General features: G+C 31.6%; 2 protein-coding genes across 2 annotated transcripts; both read right to left on the bottom strand.

Annotated features, from left to right (window-relative positions):
• Positions 1 to 1,268: 1,268 nt before the first annotated feature.
• On the bottom strand, positions 1,269 to 4,079 carry LOC133317366 (rop guanine nucleotide exchange factor 2-like). Its single transcript, XM_061519223.1, has 7 exons — positions 3,713 to 4,079; positions 3,498 to 3,617; positions 3,234 to 3,388; positions 3,068 to 3,142; positions 2,686 to 2,976; positions 1,864 to 2,208; positions 1,269 to 1,452 (listed from the first exon to the last, which is right to left on the bottom strand). The coding sequence occupies exons 1-7, from the start codon at positions 4,008 to 4,010 to the stop codon at positions 1,330 to 1,332; spliced, it is 1,407 nt and encodes a 468-aa protein (XP_061375207.1). The 5' UTR covers positions 4,011 to 4,079; the 3' UTR covers positions 1,269 to 1,329.
• A 5,924-nt stretch (positions 4,080 to 10,003) lies between these two features.
• LOC133317367 (gibberellin 20-oxidase-like protein) lies at positions 10,004 to 11,060 on the bottom strand. The gene is made up of 2 exons (XM_061519224.1): positions 10,705 to 11,060; positions 10,004 to 10,601 (listed from the first exon to the last, which is right to left on the bottom strand). The coding sequence occupies exons 1-2, from the start codon at positions 11,058 to 11,060 to the stop codon at positions 10,004 to 10,006; spliced, it is 954 nt and encodes a 317-aa protein (XP_061375208.1).
• Between the last annotated feature and the right edge of the window lie 13,197 nt (positions 11,061 to 24,257).

Raw genomic sequence — 24,257 nt, 5'->3', positions numbered from 1 at the left:
AAATTTTATCTCTTGGAAGAGTAAGAAGCAAACTGTGGTCACCAGATCCAGTGCAGAGGCAGAATATCGGGCAATGGCAAATGCAACCTGTGAGCTCATCTGGCTGAGTCAATTGCTGAAGGAACTCCATCTCTGTGAACAAAGGCCTATGAAGCTCATTTGTGACAACCAAGCCGCTTTGCATATATCCTCTAACCCAGTCTTTCATGAGAGGACCAAGCATATAGAAATTGACTGTCATTTTGTTAGAGAAAAGATCCAGTCAAGGGAGATCGAGACAGCATTTGTCAATTCCAATGATCAACTTGCGGATGTATTCACTAAAGCTCTTAGAGGTCCCCGAATAGATCATATTTGTAACAAGCTGGGAGCTTTTGATATATACACACCAGCTTGAGGGGGAGTGTTAGAAATAATATTAATTTATTATTATTAGAATAGTCTAGAATAGTCTAGATTGTGGGCTTGGCCCATTAGGTCATCCCATTAGGTCTTTTAGTCTCTATAAATAGAGAGCCTCCTTGTACAGACTCACACACTTGAATATACAATATATTTCAGATTCACTTACCCTCAAATATGGTTTCAAGGACTCATTCCCATGGAAGTAGTGGAAACCCATTGAGCCTCCCTTGTCTTGAACTACTGCTAATTAAGTGATATTTGACCTTATTCTAATGTTCAACTATGACAAAATTGTGAATGTTGGCTTTTAGTCTCATACTTCAACTAGTTCATAAGGGCAATTAATAAAAAATAGTTGTGTACTTTTGGTCCAAAATTGACATTGCTGCTTATGTTCTGTCATCATTCAGTTGCTTTGGATGAATTGGTAAAGAACAAAGAAACTCCTAGGTTTGATTCCTTGTTTTTAAAAAAAGGTTTTTCTATTATTGTCCTTCTGAACTGCATATTTTTGGGGATGGAGATATCTGTGATCCTTGGAAAGGTGTTATAATGTTAGTTTCAACACAATAGTGCATATAACATGCCTTCTAGGCTTCTGGTCCAATAGAGTATTAAATATATTTCCAAATTCAGACGATTTTATTTATTAGACTTTTGTTTTTGTTTTCCCTTTTTTTTCTTTTTCTTTTTTAATTTAAAAAACTGCTGTAAATTATGCTTAAAAATTCAACTGAATGTGAAATCTGTCTTTTGTATATTGTAGTACAGTTAACAACAAAGCTTCAAACAGATGCAACTGAATATCTTTAGATACAATCATCAACTACCTTTCTACATTCTCCTAAAGCCAAGTATTACAAAAGATTGTTGGATGGAAGAGCAACAATGTTAAGACGCAGGTGTAAAACCCAGTTGTGGTTTCTACACATCTCGATTCCTCATTGATTTATCTACATAAAGAAAATCTTCAATCCAAGCAACAATGTTGAATGCTAGGCCTTCTAATACTCTTGAATAACTCTCTAGTACTGCTTTCCCTACATCCTGCAAAAGATAATTCTCATTCTTAGACCAAGTGCTCACAATTTAAACATCTGTTAGTTTACATCCATCTAGTTCACTCTTTTCAATGAATAGATATCCATATAATGGTGTCCTAAACTGTTCTTCGTTTAAATCATAAACGAAAAATGGCAAATCCTAGTGCACAAGGCTTCTTAACTTGCGGGAGTAGGGGTGATGATTAATTGTACGCATCTTGCCCTTATATTTTTTTTTGCAAAGATACTGTTTTCAAACTCGAATCTATGACCTTCCGGTTACAAGAAGACACTTTATCACTGCTTCAAGTCTCTCACTTGTTAAATGAAGAAAAAAAAAATGAAATATCTTGGCCTTATGCTATTTTCCAAAGCTACACATATGATATGGCTATATATAGATTGCTGAACTTACACGGTTATATTGAATCTTGCATGTGTCCAAAGAAGATTGTGAAAGTTCAGGATATCTTTGCTTCAAGCAGAACAGTAAAGTCTCAGCTCTCTCTGCTAAGATGTAGTTTTTGTCCTTCTTGTCGGTGTCAGCCATGAGATTCTTTACTTTTTTCCATGATGACTTTGAATGGTTTAGACAAGCTTTACGTCTCCATGTGTACATTGATGATTCAACCCTGTCTGCTAGCTCTAGTGCTTCATGTTCAGAACTTATTTTGAGAAAGTCAAGAAGGTGATCAGGTGAGAACTTGTCTGCATTATACATATGGTGGTAAATTGTGTCCCCTAAACTTGATCTTCCACTCTGAAGAAATGAAGGTTTGAAAAGAGTAAAAAAAAGATTGATTAAGTTTTAGTCATTTTGATAAAAATATGTGAATGCATACTAATAAGCATGATAACAATTCTTCTCCTGCATTAACTTTATCAGTCTTAAATTTTTATAACTAATTTCAAGGGAATAGGCATAAGATTAATATATCATCTAATTGGATTTGCATTCTGCTAGTACCTTATATGAAATTATATCATCCCGTTTTCTACATGACTCAGCTGCTATTATTGGCTTCCATAAAAGGCTTATGAAATTTGATGATAAATTCCATGACATTTGCTTTATGGGATCACATTTAATGGAATCCTCAATCACTTGGCAATAGAATGTCAGCTGGAAAAAAAAAAAATGCAGACTCATTCTGAGATTTCAGTTGAAACTTTCAGACTGAGACTTTCATAAACAGAAATGATCTTTTAACAATAGGGATATCCAATGAGGACTAACCTTGGGAAGATCATCTATATATGTTTCTGGTATATCTATTTCTGCAAGAACATTGCTATTTATTGCCATGGATGCTTTATGAATTTGATTAGCACAATCTCGTTTCTCAATCAAGTGCTTCCTTGACTTATCAGAGAGGCCACCAGGGAGAACACAAGGAACTGGCAACCACCATTTCTCCTCTTTCCTTGGAACAATCTTTCGAAATGAGGCCGCACGTAACCGAGTTGAATTCCCTGGAATGTTCTCTGCATACCAAAATTCAGTATCCTGGAAAGTATCCAATATTTCCTGCAAACAATAATCATGTTTATGAGCCACAAGAGAAGTCTTAATGAAAATTAAGCTGTTACATGGAAGAAGCAATTGAGGTTTATCTTACTATGAGCATTGTGTCAAGCTTCTGCAATGCTGGGAGGTTGACATAGATGTCTGACCTTGGCCTACTTTTCATCATCTGAGAAACAACATGAGATCATATTAGATACATATATAGAGATGCCAAACAAGGTCCATTAAATTTATAGCTATGATTTAGCAAAGCTCACCTCCACAATTGTGCCATCTTCTAAATATTGTGCAGTTGGGGCAAATTCCACTATGTAATCACACACTGATAGAAGAACCTTCATTTCCCTTTTCCACATAGCCTTCTTCTCAGGCTTCAGTGGCTCCAACTTTAAATTTTGTCCAAACACAGTTGCTGAAGAATTCCCAATCCAACCATGTTCAATGTCAATAAACTTGACAAACAAATAACCTTTTTATCAGCCTATGGCTAATGATACTATTAAAACTTAAAAAAGAATTACCATAGAGATTGGTAATGGCATTTGAGATTGTAATTGCAGTGCAAACACCTTTACCACCACCAGACATGTCTTCTCCCAGCAGAAGTTTTGCAAATTTTTCCTTCATCATATCAAGCTCAGCTAATGTAGACAACATTAAGTTAATTACTATTGAAAATTTTACATATTCAAAGAGGAAAAGTTCATCACAAATGCACAAGCTTGTTCAAACCAACCTGAATCCAAGAGATCACAGTCATCAAGTGTATCATCCACTGAATGCTTGCGCAGCTTCATTCCTAGCCTGGAAAGAACAGCATGTTTAGCTCCAGGTTTAACATTTCTCCACTGAGAAGGTGAAGGTTCACTTCCATAGCTGCTCTCATCAACAATCTCTGAGAAGTTTGATGCCTCTGAACTTGAATCACCACTCATTGTGGAGAAAGCAGGAGTAGCAGTTGCTGAATGATCCACAGAAGGAGAAGGGTGATAACCCTCATAAGAATTCTCATCAAAGTTTGAAGATTTATCCATCTTAGATCAAGAATTTATGATCAACTTCCTCAACACCTGCATATAAACATGAAGGTTGAGTCACAAATTGAACTTTGGGGCTCTAAATTTCAGTACTTGATGATCACTTTGAGACATACTAGGATATATAAGCATGACATAGAACTCAAGCTTAAAATATGCAATTTTGATTGAAATCAAACTATAGATATAGAAAACAAAAGGGAGAAAAAGGGATATCAAAAGAAAAAGCAGAAAATTTGAATGTTCTTGTCCTCTAAGGAAAAAAAAAAAAAAAAAAAGCAAAATCCCCCAAAGAATGTTCCTTCTATTGAGTCTCAAAACAATTCACTGAAAAACGTAGCAAAGGGTTGTGACAACAAAACAAAAACAATAAAGCAATCTTGGACAACTTTCCGAGGTTGAAACTAACTGAAATTTAAAACTTCAAAACAAACGGTTAGAAATAAAAAGCAAGGGTGCCCAGCATTCTTTTGCATTGTTACCTTTTTATGTGTTAGATTTGAATTTGAAGTTTAAACTATAGCCTAGTTAACAACGTTTGAAACTGTTCCCTCCTAAGAGTTTGTAACTTTATCTTCTTCCCTGAGGACTTTCCATGCAAAAGAAAGAAAGCCGTATTTGAACAAAACCAAACAAAAGGCAAAATTATTGTCCTTTTCATATTGCTCCTAATAATAAATTAATCATAATCCAATTATTTTCCTTATATATATATATATATATATATATATATATATATATATATATAATAATAATAATAATAATAATACATCACTTTATGGTTGGAGTATATGATAAAATAATGGGATAAGATCCGTTTACAATCTTTTTTTGTAAATTACACTAAGTACGACCGATCGTACACTGCATGATTAAAGTATGACCGGTCATATTTAGTGTAGTTTGTAAGAATTTATAAATAAATTTTTTTGTAAATGTAAACTGCCCCTAAAATAATAATATAAGTGTACAAAAAAAGGAAAAGGAACCAGTTATAATCAGATGGTGAAAACTACGGAAACATGAGTTGATGTATGTATAAGTAAATGTACTATTTAGATTACAAAAAAAAAAAAAATGTACTCTTTAAAAAAACATAAACTGTTGTTTGAACATCAGTTTATAATTCCTGAAATGTTTTGATCACTTATAGTTATAGCTGCATTTGAACCACGTGAATAAAAGAACAAGATGCTTTATTTACTCTGTACATCGGTAGTACATACATCAATTCTGATAAAGGAAAAAAGGTGAGGATTCAATGAAAAATAGTAAAATATATTTGGATTGAAATGAGATAAAACTTTCTTTATATAAAAAGAAGATGCACCGAGTTGGATGCTACAGGAGTATTAAAAAAAAATTCATATATTAGGTGTCAACGTTTTAGGAGATGGAGACAACACCATAATAATTCCAGTACCTTTCCTGAAATATATAATATACCCATCAACACATAAAATCCGTTTTATCTGTCTATATCTAATATTTATTTAAGATAGAAAAGGTCTAATCAAGCTTAAAACTATGATTTAGAAACAGGATCCTAGTTCTTCAATTTTTTTTTTCTTGGTAGAAAATTTGATACAGCTGGAACCTGTTGGGATCAGGTTAGTTTGATAAGCTCACATCACACGTGAACAATATTAAAGTTGATGAAAAAACATTAATTTTGTAAATAATTAATCTTTATTACAGGCTTTTTTCTTTTTCTTTTATTCATTGGATCAATTATTATTATTTTTTGGGTATTGATGCTGCTTCTCATATGCTATTGTTTATACAGAAAATGAAAAATTCTTTTGAAGGTGCTAAGACGTGCACCCCATTTCTCCCAATTTTGTCTGTCAAACTATAACTTGATGACTAGTTGAGGCTTGATAACAACACCAAGAATATATGGTTGTTATTGCCGTGTTTAAGATTAGAGTTCAAAACAATCTCAAATAGTATGCATTTTCTTATTTTTAAAGTGTTGGTTGGTTTAATTTTTAAAACTATTTTCAATAGATTTATATAGTCATAGATTAGCTTTGGTGATATGTCTCTGGAGTTTTCTTTTATGGTAGCTGAAGATCGTTGAATGAGTATTCACCAAATATGTGGTTAAGCTAAGGGATTATTTTAGCTTAATCAGTGATTTCAATTTAAGTCCTTGAGATTGTAGCTGTGTTAAAATTTAAAACTTAATAGGGAGAACTTGGTCGTCCATGTGATCCTACTCGACTCGAATCAGACTAATCAAATAATGATGAACCAATGGATAATATCCTTGCGAGGACCTAAACACGGTAGTCAATAGATGAATAATGCAGAGAATGCAAATAAGGTAAATACGATAATAAATTAAAATTAAAATTGATGATGCTAATTATTCTTCTTTGGTTTTTTTTTTTAAAAACAAAAATCTTTAGAACTCATTTTACTACATAAAAACTATATTTTCCACCAAGATTTTCTCTCCAGATTCAGAATTAAACCACAAATTGAACAGCTTCTTAATTAAAAAAATAAATAAATAATTTAAAAATAATTCTAATGTGTATGTATGTATACTTATTCCGAAGTTAATATTTTAGTCCTCCAAATGTATAAGTAATGTTAGTTTGGTCATCCAAATTTCGTTAATAGTAGAAAGTGCAATCAAAATTAGAAAATAATAATATAGAGTTAATTAATCCATATCAGCAATTCAGCAAAATTGAAAAATTAGAAAATAATAATATAGAGTTAATTAATCCATATCAGCAATTCAGCAAAATTGAAATCACCTTTTATTATTGAAGAACTAAATTAATGTCTTTGAAAGACCAAATTGATATTTTCTTTTTTAAGATACCAAGTGTCCCAAATTTTAATAGACCCGATTAATCTGATTTTGAATTTGTGGCTCTCCATTATTTTTAGGAATTATAACATTTTGTAATAATTAATTTTTTTTTCGAAAAATATTTTTATTTTTGTTATAGAAAATATTTCGAATCAGAATCTCCCGGTATCTCCACGGGTTCGACTCTTTGAGCCGCCTATGAGACTAATCCAGAGTTCGGGTGCGAGTTCAAGAATTACGGTACTTATGCTCCTCCCCAGATGGTGTTGGTGGGATTCGAACCGAGGTCCTTTCCCACCACTCAGTCTCCATGCTACCAACTGAACCACCACATTTGGGTCATATTTCTCTATCTTACTCACATAAAAGTGAGTGAGTTTTATTAACTTTTTCTCTATTTTTTTTCACAATAGAATTCACTTATTTTTACGTGAGTGTCATATATAAATATTTTCCGTAAAAAATATTAAACCTTTTTTTTTTCTTTCTCTCCAAGGGAAAAAACAGAAAAAGAAAATGGAAAGATAAAAAAATGGTTGTATGTGATGCACTCCATGGGCAAACTCGACTAGTTGCATGAAAACAAAGTTTATGAACAAAAGTCATTTGCTCATGATGAGGTTAGTATTTTTTTTTTGTCGTATTTGGGGATTGTCCCGATGACTTTTGTAGGGTTATTTTTTATTTTTAATGACAGTTTCATAATTTAGCATTTTTTATTTCAATTGCTTTACATGATAGTTTGAGACCAATTTTATCAATCATTGCATTTCAGAATATTTGTATCATTTGTCCAGAATAAAAGATTCTTCTTATCCATTCTAATTCGTTCGAAGGCCCATTAGATATGTATTTCGGCGTTAGTGTGTTTCTTAACCCATACCTCAAATAAACAACTAATCCTCCTTTGGAAGAGGTTTTACTCATAATTGTTTGAGTAACCTCATAATCTAAAAAAAAGAAAAAGAAAAAAAACTTGTGCAATATAGCTTCATTGCGATTCCTATTAAACTCAAATGCAATTACACATTTGAAAATATAATAGTTTATGTTCGATCTGATGGATCGAGGTTGTTATAGGATTTGTGAACTAACAATATATATGGAAGAGATAATCGTAAGTGGCGACAATTCATTGTGCATCGAAGGGACGTGTATATAATGATAAATATAAATATTAGGGTTTTAAGAAAGCATATATATGAGACTTAACCCTGAAGAGACTTACATGATATTGGACAAGATCCATTTAGAAAATTGATGGGCCATTATGTGGGCCAAGAACAACTTATATATGTGTTTCTTTAACTATAACACAACGCTTTAAGATTTTGAGTTGAAATAATTTTTTGATGGGCTATTATGTGGGCTAAGAAGAACTTATATGTGTGTTTCTTTAACTATCATGTTAGAGAAATACAAAACTATTAAACAAAACTTATATGTGGTATCAGAGCTGGAGTAATCAAGTGGTTACGAGTTCGAGCCTCATCACCTCTAACTTTGTGATGGAATTAAATAAGCATAAAATAAATAAAAAATGAACCTATGTAACACAAGGTAGATAAAAAAATAGATTTGTGCAATATTCATACTTCAAACTCAAATGACTCTTCTATGAGAGGGTCTGTTATAAAGATATAAAAATCATTAATGTAGCCTCACTCAACATGTTCAGATTTTGAGTTGAATTGATTCTTTACATGTCCATTACTAATTTATCTCTATATGAAAAGGAAGGGTTTATTCTTTATTTGGTACATAAAAGACTAACAAGCACACAGCTTTGGACTAGCCCAGAAATGAATTAAAAAAAGCACACAGATTTGTGGTTGGAAAGTGGAAAAAAATTCTAAAATAAAATAATCCTTGCATTAAATAGGGTTCGTTATTGCTAATCGGTAGCAGTTTTCCATAACATGGAGGGTAGTTAACTATCTTACCAACCATATAAGTCTGGTCTGGTCTGGAACGCGACTTGCGAGCAGCTGTCGGCTGACTGGATCTGGTTTAGATCTAGATCTGGATGGATTGTGACTCAATTAGACCGATGATGGAGGAAGAAGCAAATGTTTCAACTTCCAATAACGGAGATTGAGATTTGAGAGGAGATGAATCAATATGTATATGCAAATGATGGGTCTGGAATAGAGCTCTCTGCTGTTAGATTTGGATAATAAAGGTGGAAGAGAAAAAATACTCATGGGAAAATAAAATAGAAGGAGAAAAATTAAAGGGGCAGGATATCGTAACAACCAACTAGGGTTATTACCAATCAATTTCACCGTTAGATCGATTATGTTGATCCAATGGTTATATTTATTTTTATCTTTGTATGGTTATGATCCCCCATATTTGATGTAAAAACATTAAATAGTGAAAATAAATATAAAGTATCAAATATGGGGAATCATAACTATAAAAAAATGAAAATAAATATAACCGTTGGATCAACATAATCGATCTAACGGTGAAAATTATTGGTAATAATATTAGTAGTAACCCTAATTAATTGTTATAATATCTTACCCCGAAATTAAATTAAAAAAACTTGAATTTTAACATAAGTGTATTTTTGTATTTTTACTCATATTTTAAGGGTAGGCACTTGTCCCCCTTCTCATCTACCTCCATCCGCCTCTGGCTCTATATATGCTATTAAATTTAGACTTGTTGTATCTTCAATAAATGCCATGTACATCAAACCAACAATAGACATAGAATAGAACACAGTAAATTTTCATACCATACAACTAATACCTGATCAAGTTTTTCCTAACTCATCCAAAACCTTACACTGCCTTTTTTTTCTCTTTTATTTCACAATGAGAATAATAAAGGAGACGAACGAGAGTAGTTGTAAAGCTGTTCTTTCATGACTGAAAGATCATGGATTCGAATCCAGAAAATACTCTCTTTGTAATTATACAAGGGTTTAATGGAGAGTGATTTTTATTTCACAACGAGAACAATCGAAAATACAAATTCTTCAACTAAATATGTACATTTGTAGACCAACAAAGTCTTTCTGTCTATTTAAACCAGTTTAACAACTTAGAGAGCATCACATATAAATGCAAATCATATGTTGAAAACATATATTATTATCAGTGTGATCCACACTGATAATGAATGAAAAGATATTAACTTTTATAACCATTCACAACTGAGCCTTAATCCCAGCAAAATCTCTGACTGTGAAACCCACCTTTTCAAATCTTCCTCTTTCATTGTTCTCTCTAAATTTCAAGTAGTCCAAGCACACAAATGGTTTGTACTTCCTCTTGTTTCCTTCTCCAATAACTTCATCTGGTGCTAAGATCACCTTGTCATCCTCAAAGCACCAAAAGAATGCAAGAGAAAACCTGTTAACTGGATGCTTCAAAACAACTTTATGTTCTGAGGATCTTAATTTGTCATTACTCCAAGCTTGCAGCATATCCCCTATGTTCACCACTAGTGTCCCTTCAGAGGGACATATATCTATCCACTCTCCCTCATTTGATCTCACTTGAAGCCCTCCTATCTCATCTTGATACAATAGAGTAATACAACTCATATCAGTATGCATAGCAAGCCCTTCATCTTCCATACAATCTGGAGCTGAGTAATTGTTTATCCTTAAGTAACCATGGCACTTGTCAAATTCAGAATCATAAAACTTCTTCTCAATGCCATCCCCTAAGCACATCAACACAAGCTTTAGAATCCTCTTTGACAAATTTTCCATCTTGCTGCCATATTCTTGTAGTATCTCACTATTCAAAACATAAAAATAGAAATAAACTTAAGACACAAATTAAGAGGCATCAAGTTGCTAAAACTTAAAGCTTAATGGATGACAAAGTTCTTATCCTTTACCTGAATTTGGAGTCCTGTTTGTCAAAGAGGGTTTCTTCAGAACTCTTAGCAGAAACATAATAGTTGGGTCCATTAACTCTGAGGCTCTCAAAGAATGGAGAGGCAATGAAATGAGGGGTGTAAGACTTTAAAGATGAAAAAGGACCAAGTCTAAGTTTAGTATCAGAAGGGAGGCTAAAAAGGTGGTTGGATTGTGACTGGAGCTTTCTGCAAAGATCTTTGGAGATTCCATGATTGATTATGTGGAAAAATCCCCAATCTTTGCATGCTTTAGAGAGACAAGATAGAGAAGATGGCTGCAATGGTTTAGAAATGTCTAAAATGGGAATGTCAGCATAAGGTTTGGAGTTAGACATTATGCCTAGGATGTGAAGAAGAGATGATGTATTTTGCTACCTAAATTTTTGGTTTATTTAATGTGTAGAAAGTTTGGTCAGAAGCTCAGAGCTGAAGAAGGGAAACTCTAGCTGAATCTAGAAAGGATATTAATTTTGTCAATTAATGGGAGAACTGAGAGGTGCCACCATAGATATATTGCAAAAAGATAAAAGCAAAACTAATTTGTTTGGTGACTTTGAGTAGTTTCATTAAGATATAACCGAATGACTCTGGAAATTAATCATTGGTCTAAAGTCTAAACTGAATGATTATGGGCAATCATGAGTCTATGACCTTGACAACAATCAGGTGCTACCATTTTGAAAAGGCTAGTGATAAAAGGGGGCCATCAACAAGGATTAGAAATTCTGTCAATAAAAAAAGCATACACTTAGTTTGCTGGTAGGGGTGAGAGCATGTGTTTGATCTTCCACAGGACCATCTTTGAGAGGAGTTTAAAACCTTAATACCAGAATCCGTTCCGAATCGAACTAGTCCCGAAGCGATGAACCGATTGGAATATCTCCAAAAAATAAATAAAATAAAAATACACTTTTACCACCCTCTATTGTTTGCTGAAAGAGAGTACTTCACTATAGTTAATACAAATATTAAATGGAGAACATGATATAAAGATTGATAATAAGAATTAGGTAGCAAGAGACTTCTTGGTTTAGCAAGGACTAGCTTGTAAACAATGGTGGAGTCAGAAAATTTTGTGACAAGGGGCAAGGAAAGCCAAGTTCACACTAACTTAAGCAAGATAATATGATAGTGGATCGATATGCAATCAAATTTAAAGAAACATATTACCAGGAATAATAAGGATAAAGCAAACAACCTCTTTGGACTTATGCAAGAATAATGTTACGTACAAGATTACCTCCACCTCACACTCGTTAGTCGGGTTTAACAGGGAGTAGTTTGTTTTTTAATAAGGATGAAGGGAATAAACTTATGCTACCCTACCTTTCTTTTTAATCTGAAAGTAGTCTAAGGCAAATGTTTGATGAAATTAAGGAGGGCGATTGCCCCTCCCCGGCTCCGCCACTCCTTGTAAGCAAGATGTCAACCTGGTATGCTTGGAAATCAGATTCTTCAATGAATATTTTGACCAAACCTAATACTTGGTCAATATATTTTTTAGAGCTAGAGACCTGCTTCAACTGAAACAAGCATAATTTATTTACGAGTACAAACTCAGCATTTATCAGCTTCAGATAATGACTACATACATAGTTGTATTGTATGTTCCCCAAAACGGCATGCACCAGTTAGGCCCAAGAGACAAATACTTAAATAGTTTGTGTATTGTTTTTCAAAATGGATTTGTTAAGTCTTACATTTGTACAAAGTGCATACAGAATATATCATACCAGAACTATACATGCATATGGTTAATTTACTACATCGATTCCAAACCCCTCCTCCCTTTTAATTACTGTTCAAGACAAAGTCTTTGGCCATCAATTCCCAGAGTCTTGTGTAGATTACAAAAAATTGACACTAACAAAATGATACACAAATTAACTAGGAGACCGTTTTTAGTGCAACGTGACGACGCTACTATTTTAACTATTTGCTCTATAGATTATATAATTATAATATTAAAGTTATTTTTTTTTCTCTCTGCACATTAGTCGACAAGTTTATGTAGAAAGAAAGAAAAAACTATAATATTGTAACTATCTACTCTAGGAAATACATATTATATAATAGTATCGTCGCACTGAGTACTAAGTGGAACGGTTCCTTATTATATCTACAAGTGTATATATAGGGAGAAATGAATGTTATGATGCATGACATTTCCTTGTATTATGTCACTCTCACAAAAAAGGATGAGCCCTCTTTTCTTTTTCTTTTTCTTTTTCTTTTTGAGTGACATCAAATTTATTAGAGCAACATGACACAAGGAATACCTGCAACATGACATTCACTTCTCTCCCACACACACACATCTTTGTGTCTGTAAAGTGTGTTCACACAGACACACCCCTCTTCGTGTCATTTAAAATGACACAACTTATGTCATTTAAAATATAAGAAAAAGAAGCCACTAGCATTAGTCTAGTGGTGAGGGGTTATGGTAGGTTGTACTAGATTATGTGTTTAATTTCAACTTGTATAAAAAAAGAAATATATATAGGAAAAAGTGTGTATCATTTTAAATGATATAAGTTTTGTCATTTTATAAACACAAAGAGGTGTATTTTAAATGATATAAGTTTTGTCATTTTATAAACACAAAGAGGTGTGGGTATATATATATATATATATATATATATATATATATATATATATATATATATATGAGGTAGGATCCTTTGACACCGGTGTCAAATTTGAAGTTTGACACCTCATCTGAGAGCCGTTAGATTAAAAAAGATCAACGACTTTGATTTGTAAGCATGTGACACCATTGATCTTTTTTGATCTAACGGCTCTCAGAGGAGGTGTCAAACTTCAAATTTGACACCGGTGTCAAAGGATCCTACCTCTCTCTCTCTCTCTCTCTATATATATATATATATATATATATATATATATATATATATATATAGGGGCATGGTCCTTTGACACTAGTGTGAAACTTTGAAATTTGAGACCAAATTCTAACAGTTGATTTCTGCCAATCAACGATTATCATTTTTTGAAAATCAAACTTGTTAATTAACTATTAATTCCCAATAAATGATAATCGTTGATTGACGAAAATTAAAAGTTAGAATTTGGTGTCAAATTTCAAAGTTTGACTCCGGTATCAAAGGATCTTATCCCATATATATATATAGAGAGAGATAGAATATTGTAACTACCAATTAGTGTTATTATCAATGTCACTACCAATTTGTTTCACCGTTAAAAAAATTATGTTGATCCAACGGTTTTGATTTAACTTTCTAAAAACCTTCTTTCTTCTCCCTGTATTTAATACTCTATATTTATTTTCACCTTTATATGATTATGATTCCTCATATTTAATGCTTTCACATTAAATATGGAGAATTATAACTATACAAAAGTGAAAATAAATATAACCGTTTGGATCAACATAATAGATCTAACGGTAAAATAAACTGGTAGTGTTATTAGTAGTAACACTAATTGGTAGTAACAATATCATATCTCATATATATATATATATATATATAAAAGGAAAATTGTTTGTTATTTTAAGTGAGAGAAAGACACAAACTAATTTTTTATTTAAAATTTAAATTTAAAAGAAAATCATTCACTTTCTCTCCTATGATTTTCATTGCTTGTGTCTTTCTCTCACTTAAAATGACATAATTCTATGTCCTTTAAAAAGATAAATATTAAATCCAATATATATATATATATATATATATATATATATATATATGGGTTTAGTGAGTGTAGTAGTGTACAGTGACTTGATGTAAAATTTGGTCCAGTGCACTAAGTTCTCCCGCGAGAACACAATTATATAGTAAATATTATAACTATGTTCTCCCGGGAGTACACCATTACAATATTTAGTGCACTATGTTCTCGCAAGAGAACTTAGTGCACTGGACGGTCCAGTCACTTTTTTTTTTCATTTTTCCATATATATATATATATATATATATATGGAAAAGTATTTCTACAGTCACTTTAGATAAGATTATCTACAGCTACTCCTTTTTAACTAAGTATGACCGATCATACTTAGTTATAACAATAAAGCTGTTCTTTTTTTCTCTTTCCTCAGACACTGTCGGCTGACGTGACGGAGAGAGAAAATGCAATTTTAATGTATGACCGGTCATACTTAGTCAAAATGGGATAGCTGTAGACAACCTTATCTAAAGTGGCTGCAGAAATATTTTCCCCATATATATATATATATATATATATATATATATAGAAATGTGTATTATTTTAAATGATAAGTTGTGTCATTTTATAGACACAGAGATGAGTTTCACTGAAAAAAAAGGTGCGAGTCTCACTTTTTTGTGTCTATAAAATGATACAATTTATTTCATTTGAAATGGCACACACTAATGATTCAATAAAATAATTTTTTCTTATTCCCCTAATCCGCATAGCTTTTTTCAGTAGCAAATGACACAATTCATTCAACAGTAGAGTTCAGAAAATCATTTTGTATAAGCTAAAACCGGAAAGCAAGGAGACAAAAATGATGTGTGGGACAAGATAGGATTGACCCAATGAAGAAAGTTGGCCGTGAATCTTTGTGTCGCATTTCAAATAATGTAATACGGAATCTTGGCACGAAACTGAAGTGGGATACATTATGATTTTGCTTTCCATTATGTCCAAAAGGGTTGCTTCAACTTTGCTCTTACCACCAACACGTGTTTTGTTTTGATTAATCATGTTTGGCTACAGTCTAATATTTTAAACAACCTCATTTTCATTCATGGTTAAACCAAATGCTTTGCGGCCAAACCCAATTAGGATCATCTCAAAATTTAAAGGGAAAGTAGTCATAATCTTTTTGTGTGCAATAAAGTACCACAAAACTACTTTCTGGTTGGATATTATGAGAAAGCTGATAATTACATTCGCTTGCACTACCAAACAAAGGTTTGGAAGATTGTAGTAAAAAACAAAAAGGGTTTGGATGACTTTTGTTATTTCAATTTTTAGGAAACTGACTCCAAGTTTTCATGAAGTTATTTGTTATTGTCACCTTTTCAGTCATTTCATGTGACGATATATCATATGATATAATCTAGTCACAAGTATCTTTAGTAACTAATAACATTAACATATTTAAAAATTCATAACAACTATTAAAATTTCTCGAATCACGTAACACCTATAAGTCAACTAAATCTGTATAGACCCTAACCCATCTAGGCATTCGTGAAATAATTTATCATACGCTGATTTAATAACCTCATTTATCATTAATTTGAAAATTACTCTCATTAAATCCCGATTAATAAAGATGAGACGAAAATAATTTTTACAGAATAATTATATTGATAAATAAAAAATTTATAAACTCTTACAAAATATATTATATATTATGGATAGTATATGTCAACACATAATATACTATCTATAATATATAGTATAATTTGTAAGTTTATAAATAAAAAATTTTGTCAATATAATATCCCCTTTTCATATACAGTGTTTTCTTATATATTTGTAAAGAAATTATTTTCGAAATTCAAACCTGAAAATCAGCTAAGTTTGAGTGGTGAAGTGGATCGATTCTGAGCTATTTAATTGTATGAAAATTTATGAAAGGAAAACTAATAACAGTGATCAAATCTGATCATCAATCTAATGGCAGGAATATATAGCGTATTATTGTTCAAAATCGACAATTAATATAAATTGCAAATGAAGAGAGAGAGAATTAATATAGTAATTTACTATGGTTGATCCAATTTAGGCTACATTTACCTTGTCTGTATTATATTTACCTTACCGTCACTCATTACAAGTCACTCGGTTTACAAGGAGAATATAAATAAGGAGAATATAAATAGGATTAAAAAATCCTAACAGCTATTCATGGGCCCAAGCCAAAACTACTAAGAAAAAGAAAAATTACAATAAATCAGGGACTCACAGCAGTACCTAACCTCTACTGGTCGGGAGCAATGTTGTCAAACTTGAGTTTCTACATAGAAACGGAAAGGCGTGGTAGAAACGTAAAACGTAGAAACGACACGAAACGTAAAGTTTCTACTTTCTTTGCGGCCAGTTAAGGTCAAGATACAAAATTATATATATGCATGTAAAAAAAATATCACATAATGAACATGTGTGTTGAGCCACTTCTCTATCTAAAAAGAAAAATTATTTTTCATAACCAAGTATCAAAATTATAAACAGTGATAATTAACAAGTAATGAATAATCAATCTGCTCTAACTGCTTTATATACTCTGCAGATTTTGGATCATCGCTCATTATGATATAATTCCACTTCTTTCAAGGCACACAAAGATCCAAAAACACAAAACGATTCTCATAGCATAACTTATAATAGAATTACAGCTTTATAAGACATAATTATAAAAAATATATATCCAAACAAAAAGATATTAAAATATTGTGAATATGATTTGGGAAAAACGAAAAATTAAGTTTTTTAAAAAAAAATTGTAAATCTTTTCTCCAAAACAACAAATCTATAATTTTATCCAAATATTATTTTTTGGAGTTACCCAACCCTAATTATCTCTTTGAGACGATCCAAATATTATTACATATATAAAAATTGACAATCAATTTTAAATTCTTTTTAAATTTATTTGGGATATATATATATATATATATATATATATTATAAGTATTTTATATATTTTATTTAAAATTACGACTTATATATATTAAAAATTAAAATAGATATTGATCAATAAATATGTCAAATGAAAAAAGTTTAAAATTTGCTTTTTATTTTTAAAATTATATAAAATTATATTATAAATGATACTTTTGTTTCTTTATATTTTATCTTGACACTATTTAATTCCTTTAAACACAAGATATGACAATATAATTATATCAGACTGCTCATTTAGTGCACATCAAATCCATGATAAAATATGAGTTTATCACATTTTTATTCTTTTTTACTTTATCTCATCCTTTTATCCTACGCATTCTTATCTTATCTCGTCCAAAATCAAGCCCTAAGAATCTTAGGGGACGTTTGGTATAGGAGAAATTTTTATTTATCCAGAAATCTCGATTTTCAAAAATATAATTTTTGCATTCAGTTTACGATAATATCTGAAAATTTAAAATTTAGAAAAATTCAATTTCCCGAGAATCCCTCAAAATCCTGCGTACCAAACACGCCCTTAAAGGAAACACTAATTTATAGTCTTTGCCGTTCAACTTTGGCACATATTTTTATATATTACTTTGATCTGGTTCAATTTTGTTTGTGTGATTAATTATTATGGCATGTGATAATACACTTTTTAAAATCACTTTTTTCTTTTGGCAGATAATAACGAATGCTAGATTCATCCATGATCCAAAACCCAAACATATATGTTTTGTCTTTTATAATAAACTTTACTAATCTTATATTAGTAGGGTTATATTGACAATTTTTTTTTTTTTTTACAAACTTACAAATTACACTATATCTGATCAGTAATACTCTACTCAATAGTGTCTTACCGGTCAGACATAATGTAGTTTATAAGAGTTTGTAAACAAAAAGTTTGTAAATATAACATTCCCCATCTTATATATAATTTTTTTTTTTTTTGTCATTTCAACATTCAATCAACTCTTTTACTTGATAATATTTTTTTAATACAATATTCAAACGGAAAATAACTTTGACGTAAAACCCTTTCAAAACAAAATCAATGCATAAAAAATCTTTTTTCAAAAGCTAATTCAAATAGAGAGTACTGTAACACCCGTTGAAAAAAACAAAAAACAAAAGAATTTCATTCCAATTAAGTTAATTTGCATTCCATATCAAAATTGAATTGACCAACCCCATTTAGGATTTTTGTTTCATTTGCAGGAAATGAAACAAAATCATATATATAGTGCAATAATACTGGAGCGATTGAAAAAGAAATAAGCGATTGAAAAAGTGTTGGAAACTAACAACATTCACAGAAAAGACTAAAAGTAAACAAAAATAATAGAACAAAAAAATAAAAAAATCTTTAAATCAAAAAGATGAAAATAGATTAAGGACAAAAAAATAAAAGAAAAAATAAGATCAAATATATTAAAAACTTACAATAGTAAGATAAAAAACTAAATTTTTTTTAAAAAATTATTTAAATCAAAAGGAAGAAAATAGATTGAAGACAAAAAAGAAATAAAAGAAAAAATAGGAGAAAATATAAAACAAAAGAAATAGAAGAAAAAGAAATCACTGTTGTAGGTTTCCAACATATTTAACTTTATTTTTGCTTCTTCTTTTTTCTTTTTTTTCCTCAATCTTTTTCTTCTTTTTGATTTAGATATGTTTGGAATTTTTTCTTCTATTTTTTTTTTTTTTTTTTTAACTTTTAGCCTTTTCTATCACTGTCAAAAGAAATAGAAGAAAAATACGACAAAAAAGAAATAAATGAAAAATAAATCAGTTTTATAAATTTCCAACATATTTGGTCTTATATTTTTTTCTATTTCTTTTTTGTTTTTAGTCTTTTTTCTTTTTTATTTTCTTTTAACTATTTTCATATTTTTTTTACTTTTGGTCTTGTAAGTTATCAATGGTCTTCTCCTCTCTCCCTTTTTGTCCGCGCTCCATCTATTTTCTTTTCTTTTATTTAGAAATATTTGATCTTTTTTTCCTTAATTTTTTCTATAAGTGTTGTAAGTTTTCAATATATTTAGTCTTATTTTTTCTTTTTTCTTTTTTTTCTCCAACGTCTATTTTTTAAAAAGAGAGAATTAAAAATAGACAGATTAGCTGTGTTTTGGATTGAAAAAATCATGGGGATAAGTACTTAAAAAAAAAGATAAAGATATAAGTGATTTAAAGTAAAATCACGAGAATTTTTTGAATTTTTCCCTAAATATTAAAACCACAAACTACATAGTATCAAATGATACATGATAAAACCATAAAGGGTGAAATTAAAATTTACCCTTTATTATATTATTGATATTCGCATAAGATGTGTTATTAGTATTTTTAAAAATTTATCAAATAATATTTTTAATTAGCTAAAGAGTAATAAAAACAAATTATTACTAATTAAAAATACTCCTTCCGATTCAAAATATCAGTATTTTAGAGAAAATATTTTGTTTCACTAAGTTAAATAAGAATTTTTTAATAAAATTAAGGAATAATTTAGTTGAATATAATTTCATTTTCAAAAATAAAAGTATTTAATAAATTTTTAAATTCTCGGGTGAAAATCTTATTTGAGTACTGATTGTAAAAATGGAGAAGTTTTCGCCATTGCCAAAAATATTAAATGTCTTTTGTACCAAGAAAAAAAAATTGTCTTTGACTCTCTCTTTTTTATTATACTAACCTTAATTATCTAGGCGAGGAGACTCTTCCGGATATCTCCATAAATTTTGATTTCTTAAACTGGTTACGAGACTAATCCTGAATACGAGATGAGTATAATATTAATATCTTAAATGTCTTTGACTTTTAAGCCTTTACTTTTCATTTTATATTATATGTTTGGAATAACGGATTTTAAAAATTAATTCACCTTATGAATGAAAGCACCGTAACCTTCAACTTGCAGCCACAAAAGTGCACTGTCTCTGGCATTATGTTTGTACAGTATCAATAAAATGAAATGAAACGAAACGACATAAAATTATTAAGATTATATTAACTCAAATACTAAGTTAAAATAATTTAACACAAACTAATTTTAACATGTAAAAGATATTTATATATCACCTTGCAAATACTCAAGATTATTGATATAAAATCTAAAATAGCATGTGGAATGCCAGATACAATATTGCTTAATCAATTTCTTATAAAGATTAAGCATCTCACTTAAATATGCAAAGTTTTATACACGTGATAGTTCTTTGTGTTGGAAAATGATATCTGTTTTACTTTTTATATAACATATATGTAAAATTAATGGTACGCAAGTATATAAATTAATTTAATTGGATTGATTCGATTATAATCGATAAATTAATAATAAAATATATATAAAAAAAGGCTTGAACTGGTCGGAAGACATGAATAATATTTTCCAATATATATTATATATGAATATTATTTAAGATGGGGAACATACATGAATAGCATTGAATTCTCAACCCCATCAAGTAAATACTAATTATTCTAGTTCCAGTGAAAGCATTGAAGCATGATCCAATCCCAACAAGGTCCACTTTGCTTTATAACCCAATTACATTTGCAGGAATCGCGATCATATGCATAATTGTATACAGTATAAGTTCGATAAATGAGAGGTCCCGTTTCAGTAGTTGGCCAATCAAAATGACAAGTGATATTTGATCCCTTTAAATCATCAGTTTCAAAATGAAATTCAGCGTACTGACCTTTATGGAGAAGTCCCTTTTCATCAATAACAATATATCTTGGACCTCCTAACCCAACGCACTCATATTCCAAAAATAAATTCCCATCCAAAGAATTTGTTATCCTCATTTTTCTATTCTCTCCAAGAGCAAAGCTAGCTGATAGCAACATAATAAGAGCACACACTATGAGAACGCTTCTCCGAAATAGAGACATTGCAACTTCTCTTGGTTCTATTTTTTGGAAGTGAGTCTTTGTTATATATATATATGAGTTCGCTTTTTCTGCAGTTACTGCAGATAACTTATCTGCAGTAAACCAATACGACGTCGTTTTGGGACGAAAATCATGGTGTTTTTATAATTTTAATTTATTTTAGGGTTATAATAGTCTTTATATTTATAATTTTTTAAGATTTCAATACCAAAACGACGTCGTTTTGGGAATAAATGCAGATAACTTCTCTGCATTAACTGTAGAAACATTTTTCCCTATATATATAGGCTAAAATATATAATATAAAAAATTGCTGGAGGTGAAGCTTGTACATGAATGATTTTTACTTTTTAGGTAAACATATGTAAATGATAACAATTAATATAGTGTTGAAAATTTTCATAAAATCCAAGGTAATTTAATAAGGATCAGAAACCCCACTACCATCTTTTCAGCTTCCATTAATGAAAGGAAACAAATTTCATAAATGATGTTCACATGATTTTCTCATTTTAAATAATTTTTTCAACAACTTCATCAATACAATTTCTTTTTTTAATTTATTCAACGACTTAGGTCGAGTCGAGCAAAATTACAATGAACAAAAAGAACTTGCTAACAAGTCACTACTTAAGTTGAAATAATCCCATATTAATTGTCCACATGCTCAGTGGTTGTAAAATATTCTTATCTTATAAATTAAATAAATGATACCAATTAATGTAGTGTTGAAAAATAAAATCCACAGAATCCGCCATCTTTTCGGCCCCCATTGATGAGCTGATCCAAAGAAATTTTTACCCTCACAACTTTTTCTCCCCCAAGAGCAATGCTAGCTGATACCAATGCAACCACTCGCACTGGAGAACATGCATTTCTTGCAAATAGAGACATTGCAACTTGTCTTATGTTGGAGATTATATGTAACAGTATATTGTTTGAATTCTTTGTAACGTATATTGTTTGAATTCTTTGTAACCGTAGGACTGTTTAGATAGAGTATTTATTTGTTTTAGTCTGTTACGTTGTTACCATTTATTGTATGTTCGCCTATTTAAAGGCTACCAATGAATGAGATAAACACACAGTTGAAATATCAAGTTTATCTTGGTATCAGAGCAATCCTAGTATACACGTTTCCGCATTCCCTTTCAGTGCGAAAGTTGGTTCATTTAACATGGCACCAGGTGGTGGCAGCAAGTCCAAAACAAATGATCCTAGTTCGCCATTTTACTTGGCTGGATCCGACAGTCCAGGTCTCTTGTTAACAACTGTCATGCTGCGTGGTGAAGCCAACTATGACAACTGGGCCAAGCTCATGAAAAACGCATTGAAGGCGAAAAACAAATTGGGTTTTGTGACCGGTTCAATCAAGAAACCAGGAGAGGATGATGCCGAAGAGTGGCGCGCCTAGGAGATGTGCAATTCGATGCTCAATGGTTGGATTCACAACACCATTGATGCAAAACCTCAACCATTCATCAAGTGCTTTGATGACGTCAAGGACTTATGGAATGACCTAGAGGAAAGGTATGCAGTGCAAAACTTTCCAAGACAGTATCAACTGAAATCCAGTTTAGCCAATATCAAGCAACATGGAGATAGCGTTGGTGATTATTACACCAAACTCAGGGCTGTATGGGACGATCTGGAAGGCAGCAAAACTCGCAAGTCTTGCGATTGTGGTGATAAATGTGCCATTGCCAAAGCAATCGAGGAGGAGCAAGAGCATGATCGCGTTTATCAATTTTTGATGGGGCTGGATGAATCTACATTTGGCAATCTGAGATCTCATATCCTCAACACTTCTCCTCTTCCTAGTGTCAACAAAGTGTACGCAATTGTCACTCAAGAGGAGACCCATCGTAGTATTTCTCGCGTTCAAGATGAGAGGAGTCAGGTAGTGGGATACTCAGCCCAAACCGATCCCATGAAGCAGTCAGACACGTCCATGCAGCAGCGGATGGTTCCTAACAAACCACAAGACAGAATACCTTGCCCTCATTGTGGCAGGACCAATCACGACCCTTCCAAATGCTGGAACGTTCATGGTTTTCCACCAAACAGGAGTGCTGGTCGCGGACGAGGAAGGGGAGGACGTTCGATAGGACGTTATACGCATGCTCATGCGACATTTGCAATGGATGCCTATTCTGTCTCTTCTCAAGTTGCTGCACACTCCGTTTTGACCCCAGAAATTGTGAACAAACTGTTAACATTGGTAGACCAGCCTCAGTCACATGAAAAATCATCTGGTAAGCGTATTCATTCTCAATGGCTCATTGATAGTGGGGCCTCACGTCATATGACAGACACTTTGGCTTTATTAGCTGACATTACACATATTCCCCCTCTATCTGTGACTCTACCAAATGGTTCTATTACTTATGCTGCAAAACATGCTCGATGGTGTTTAATACAAACTTCAACTTGTCAAATGTTTTATATGTGCCTAACTTACGCTGCAATCTCATCTCTGTTTCCCAATCTCATCTCTGTTTCCCAATTGCTTCACTCCAAGAGCAGTAGCGTTACATTTACTGATAAAAAGTGCATTTTGCAGGACCAAGTGCTGAAGAGGGAGATTGGTTTGGGTGAACTTCATGAAGGAGTCTATGTGTTTCAGCCTTCATGTGCTTCAGCTTCGGCAGTTCAAGCAGGAGAGTCAATTGACTTGTGGCACAACAGGCTAGGCCATGCATCCTATGATATCTTATCTCTGGTTCCAGAATTTAAAGCTTTGCAAAATAAAGTAGTATGTAAGGCATGTGAAGTTTGTCATCGTGCCAAGCAAACTAGATCAATGTTTCCTATAAGTTTTTCTCGCAGCAAAGAATGTTTTGATTTAATACATTGTGACACTTGGGGTCCTTATCAAAATTCTTCTTCTTTTGGTGCACGTTATTTCTTAACTGTGGTGGATGACTATAGTAGGCATGTATGGGTTTTTATGTTGGCCGATAAAAGTGAAACTTATGATCGGATGTGCAAATTTCTTGCTA

Source organism: Gastrolobium bilobum, unplaced genomic scaffold, assembly GCF_033153095.1.
Source record: "Gastrolobium bilobum isolate Gb01-03AN ecotype WA unplaced genomic scaffold, APGP_CSIRO_Gbil_v1 utg46070, whole genome shotgun sequence".
NCBI classification, from domain to species: Eukaryota; Viridiplantae; Streptophyta; class Magnoliopsida; order Fabales; family Fabaceae; genus Gastrolobium; species Gastrolobium bilobum.
This window is presented reverse-complemented; position numbering and strand designations above follow the sequence as displayed.

What these genes read in the sequence shown, in the direction of transcription:
- LOC133317366 (XM_061519223.1), bottom strand. Translation starts at nt 4,010, where the DNA reads ATGGATAAATCTTCAAACTTTGATGAGAATTCTTATGAGGGTTATCAC. An exon ending in TGCCATTACCAATCTCTATG is followed by an intron (nt 3,389 to 3,497) that starts GTAATTCTTTTT and finishes GGAATTCTTCAG; the next exon opens with CAACTGTGTTTGGACAAAAT. An exon ending in AGCTTGACACAATGCTCATA is followed by an intron (nt 2,977 to 3,067) that starts GTAAGATAAACC and finishes TATTGTTTGCAG; the next exon opens with GAAATATTGGATACTTTCCA.
- LOC133317367 (XM_061519224.1), bottom strand. Translation starts at nt 11,060, where the DNA reads ATGTCTAACTCCAAACCTTATGCTGACATTCCCATTTTAGACATTTCT. An exon ending in AAACAGGACTCCAAATTCAG is followed by an intron (nt 10,602 to 10,704) that starts GTAAAGGATAAG and finishes TGTTTTGAATAG; the next exon opens with TGAGATACTACAAGAATATG.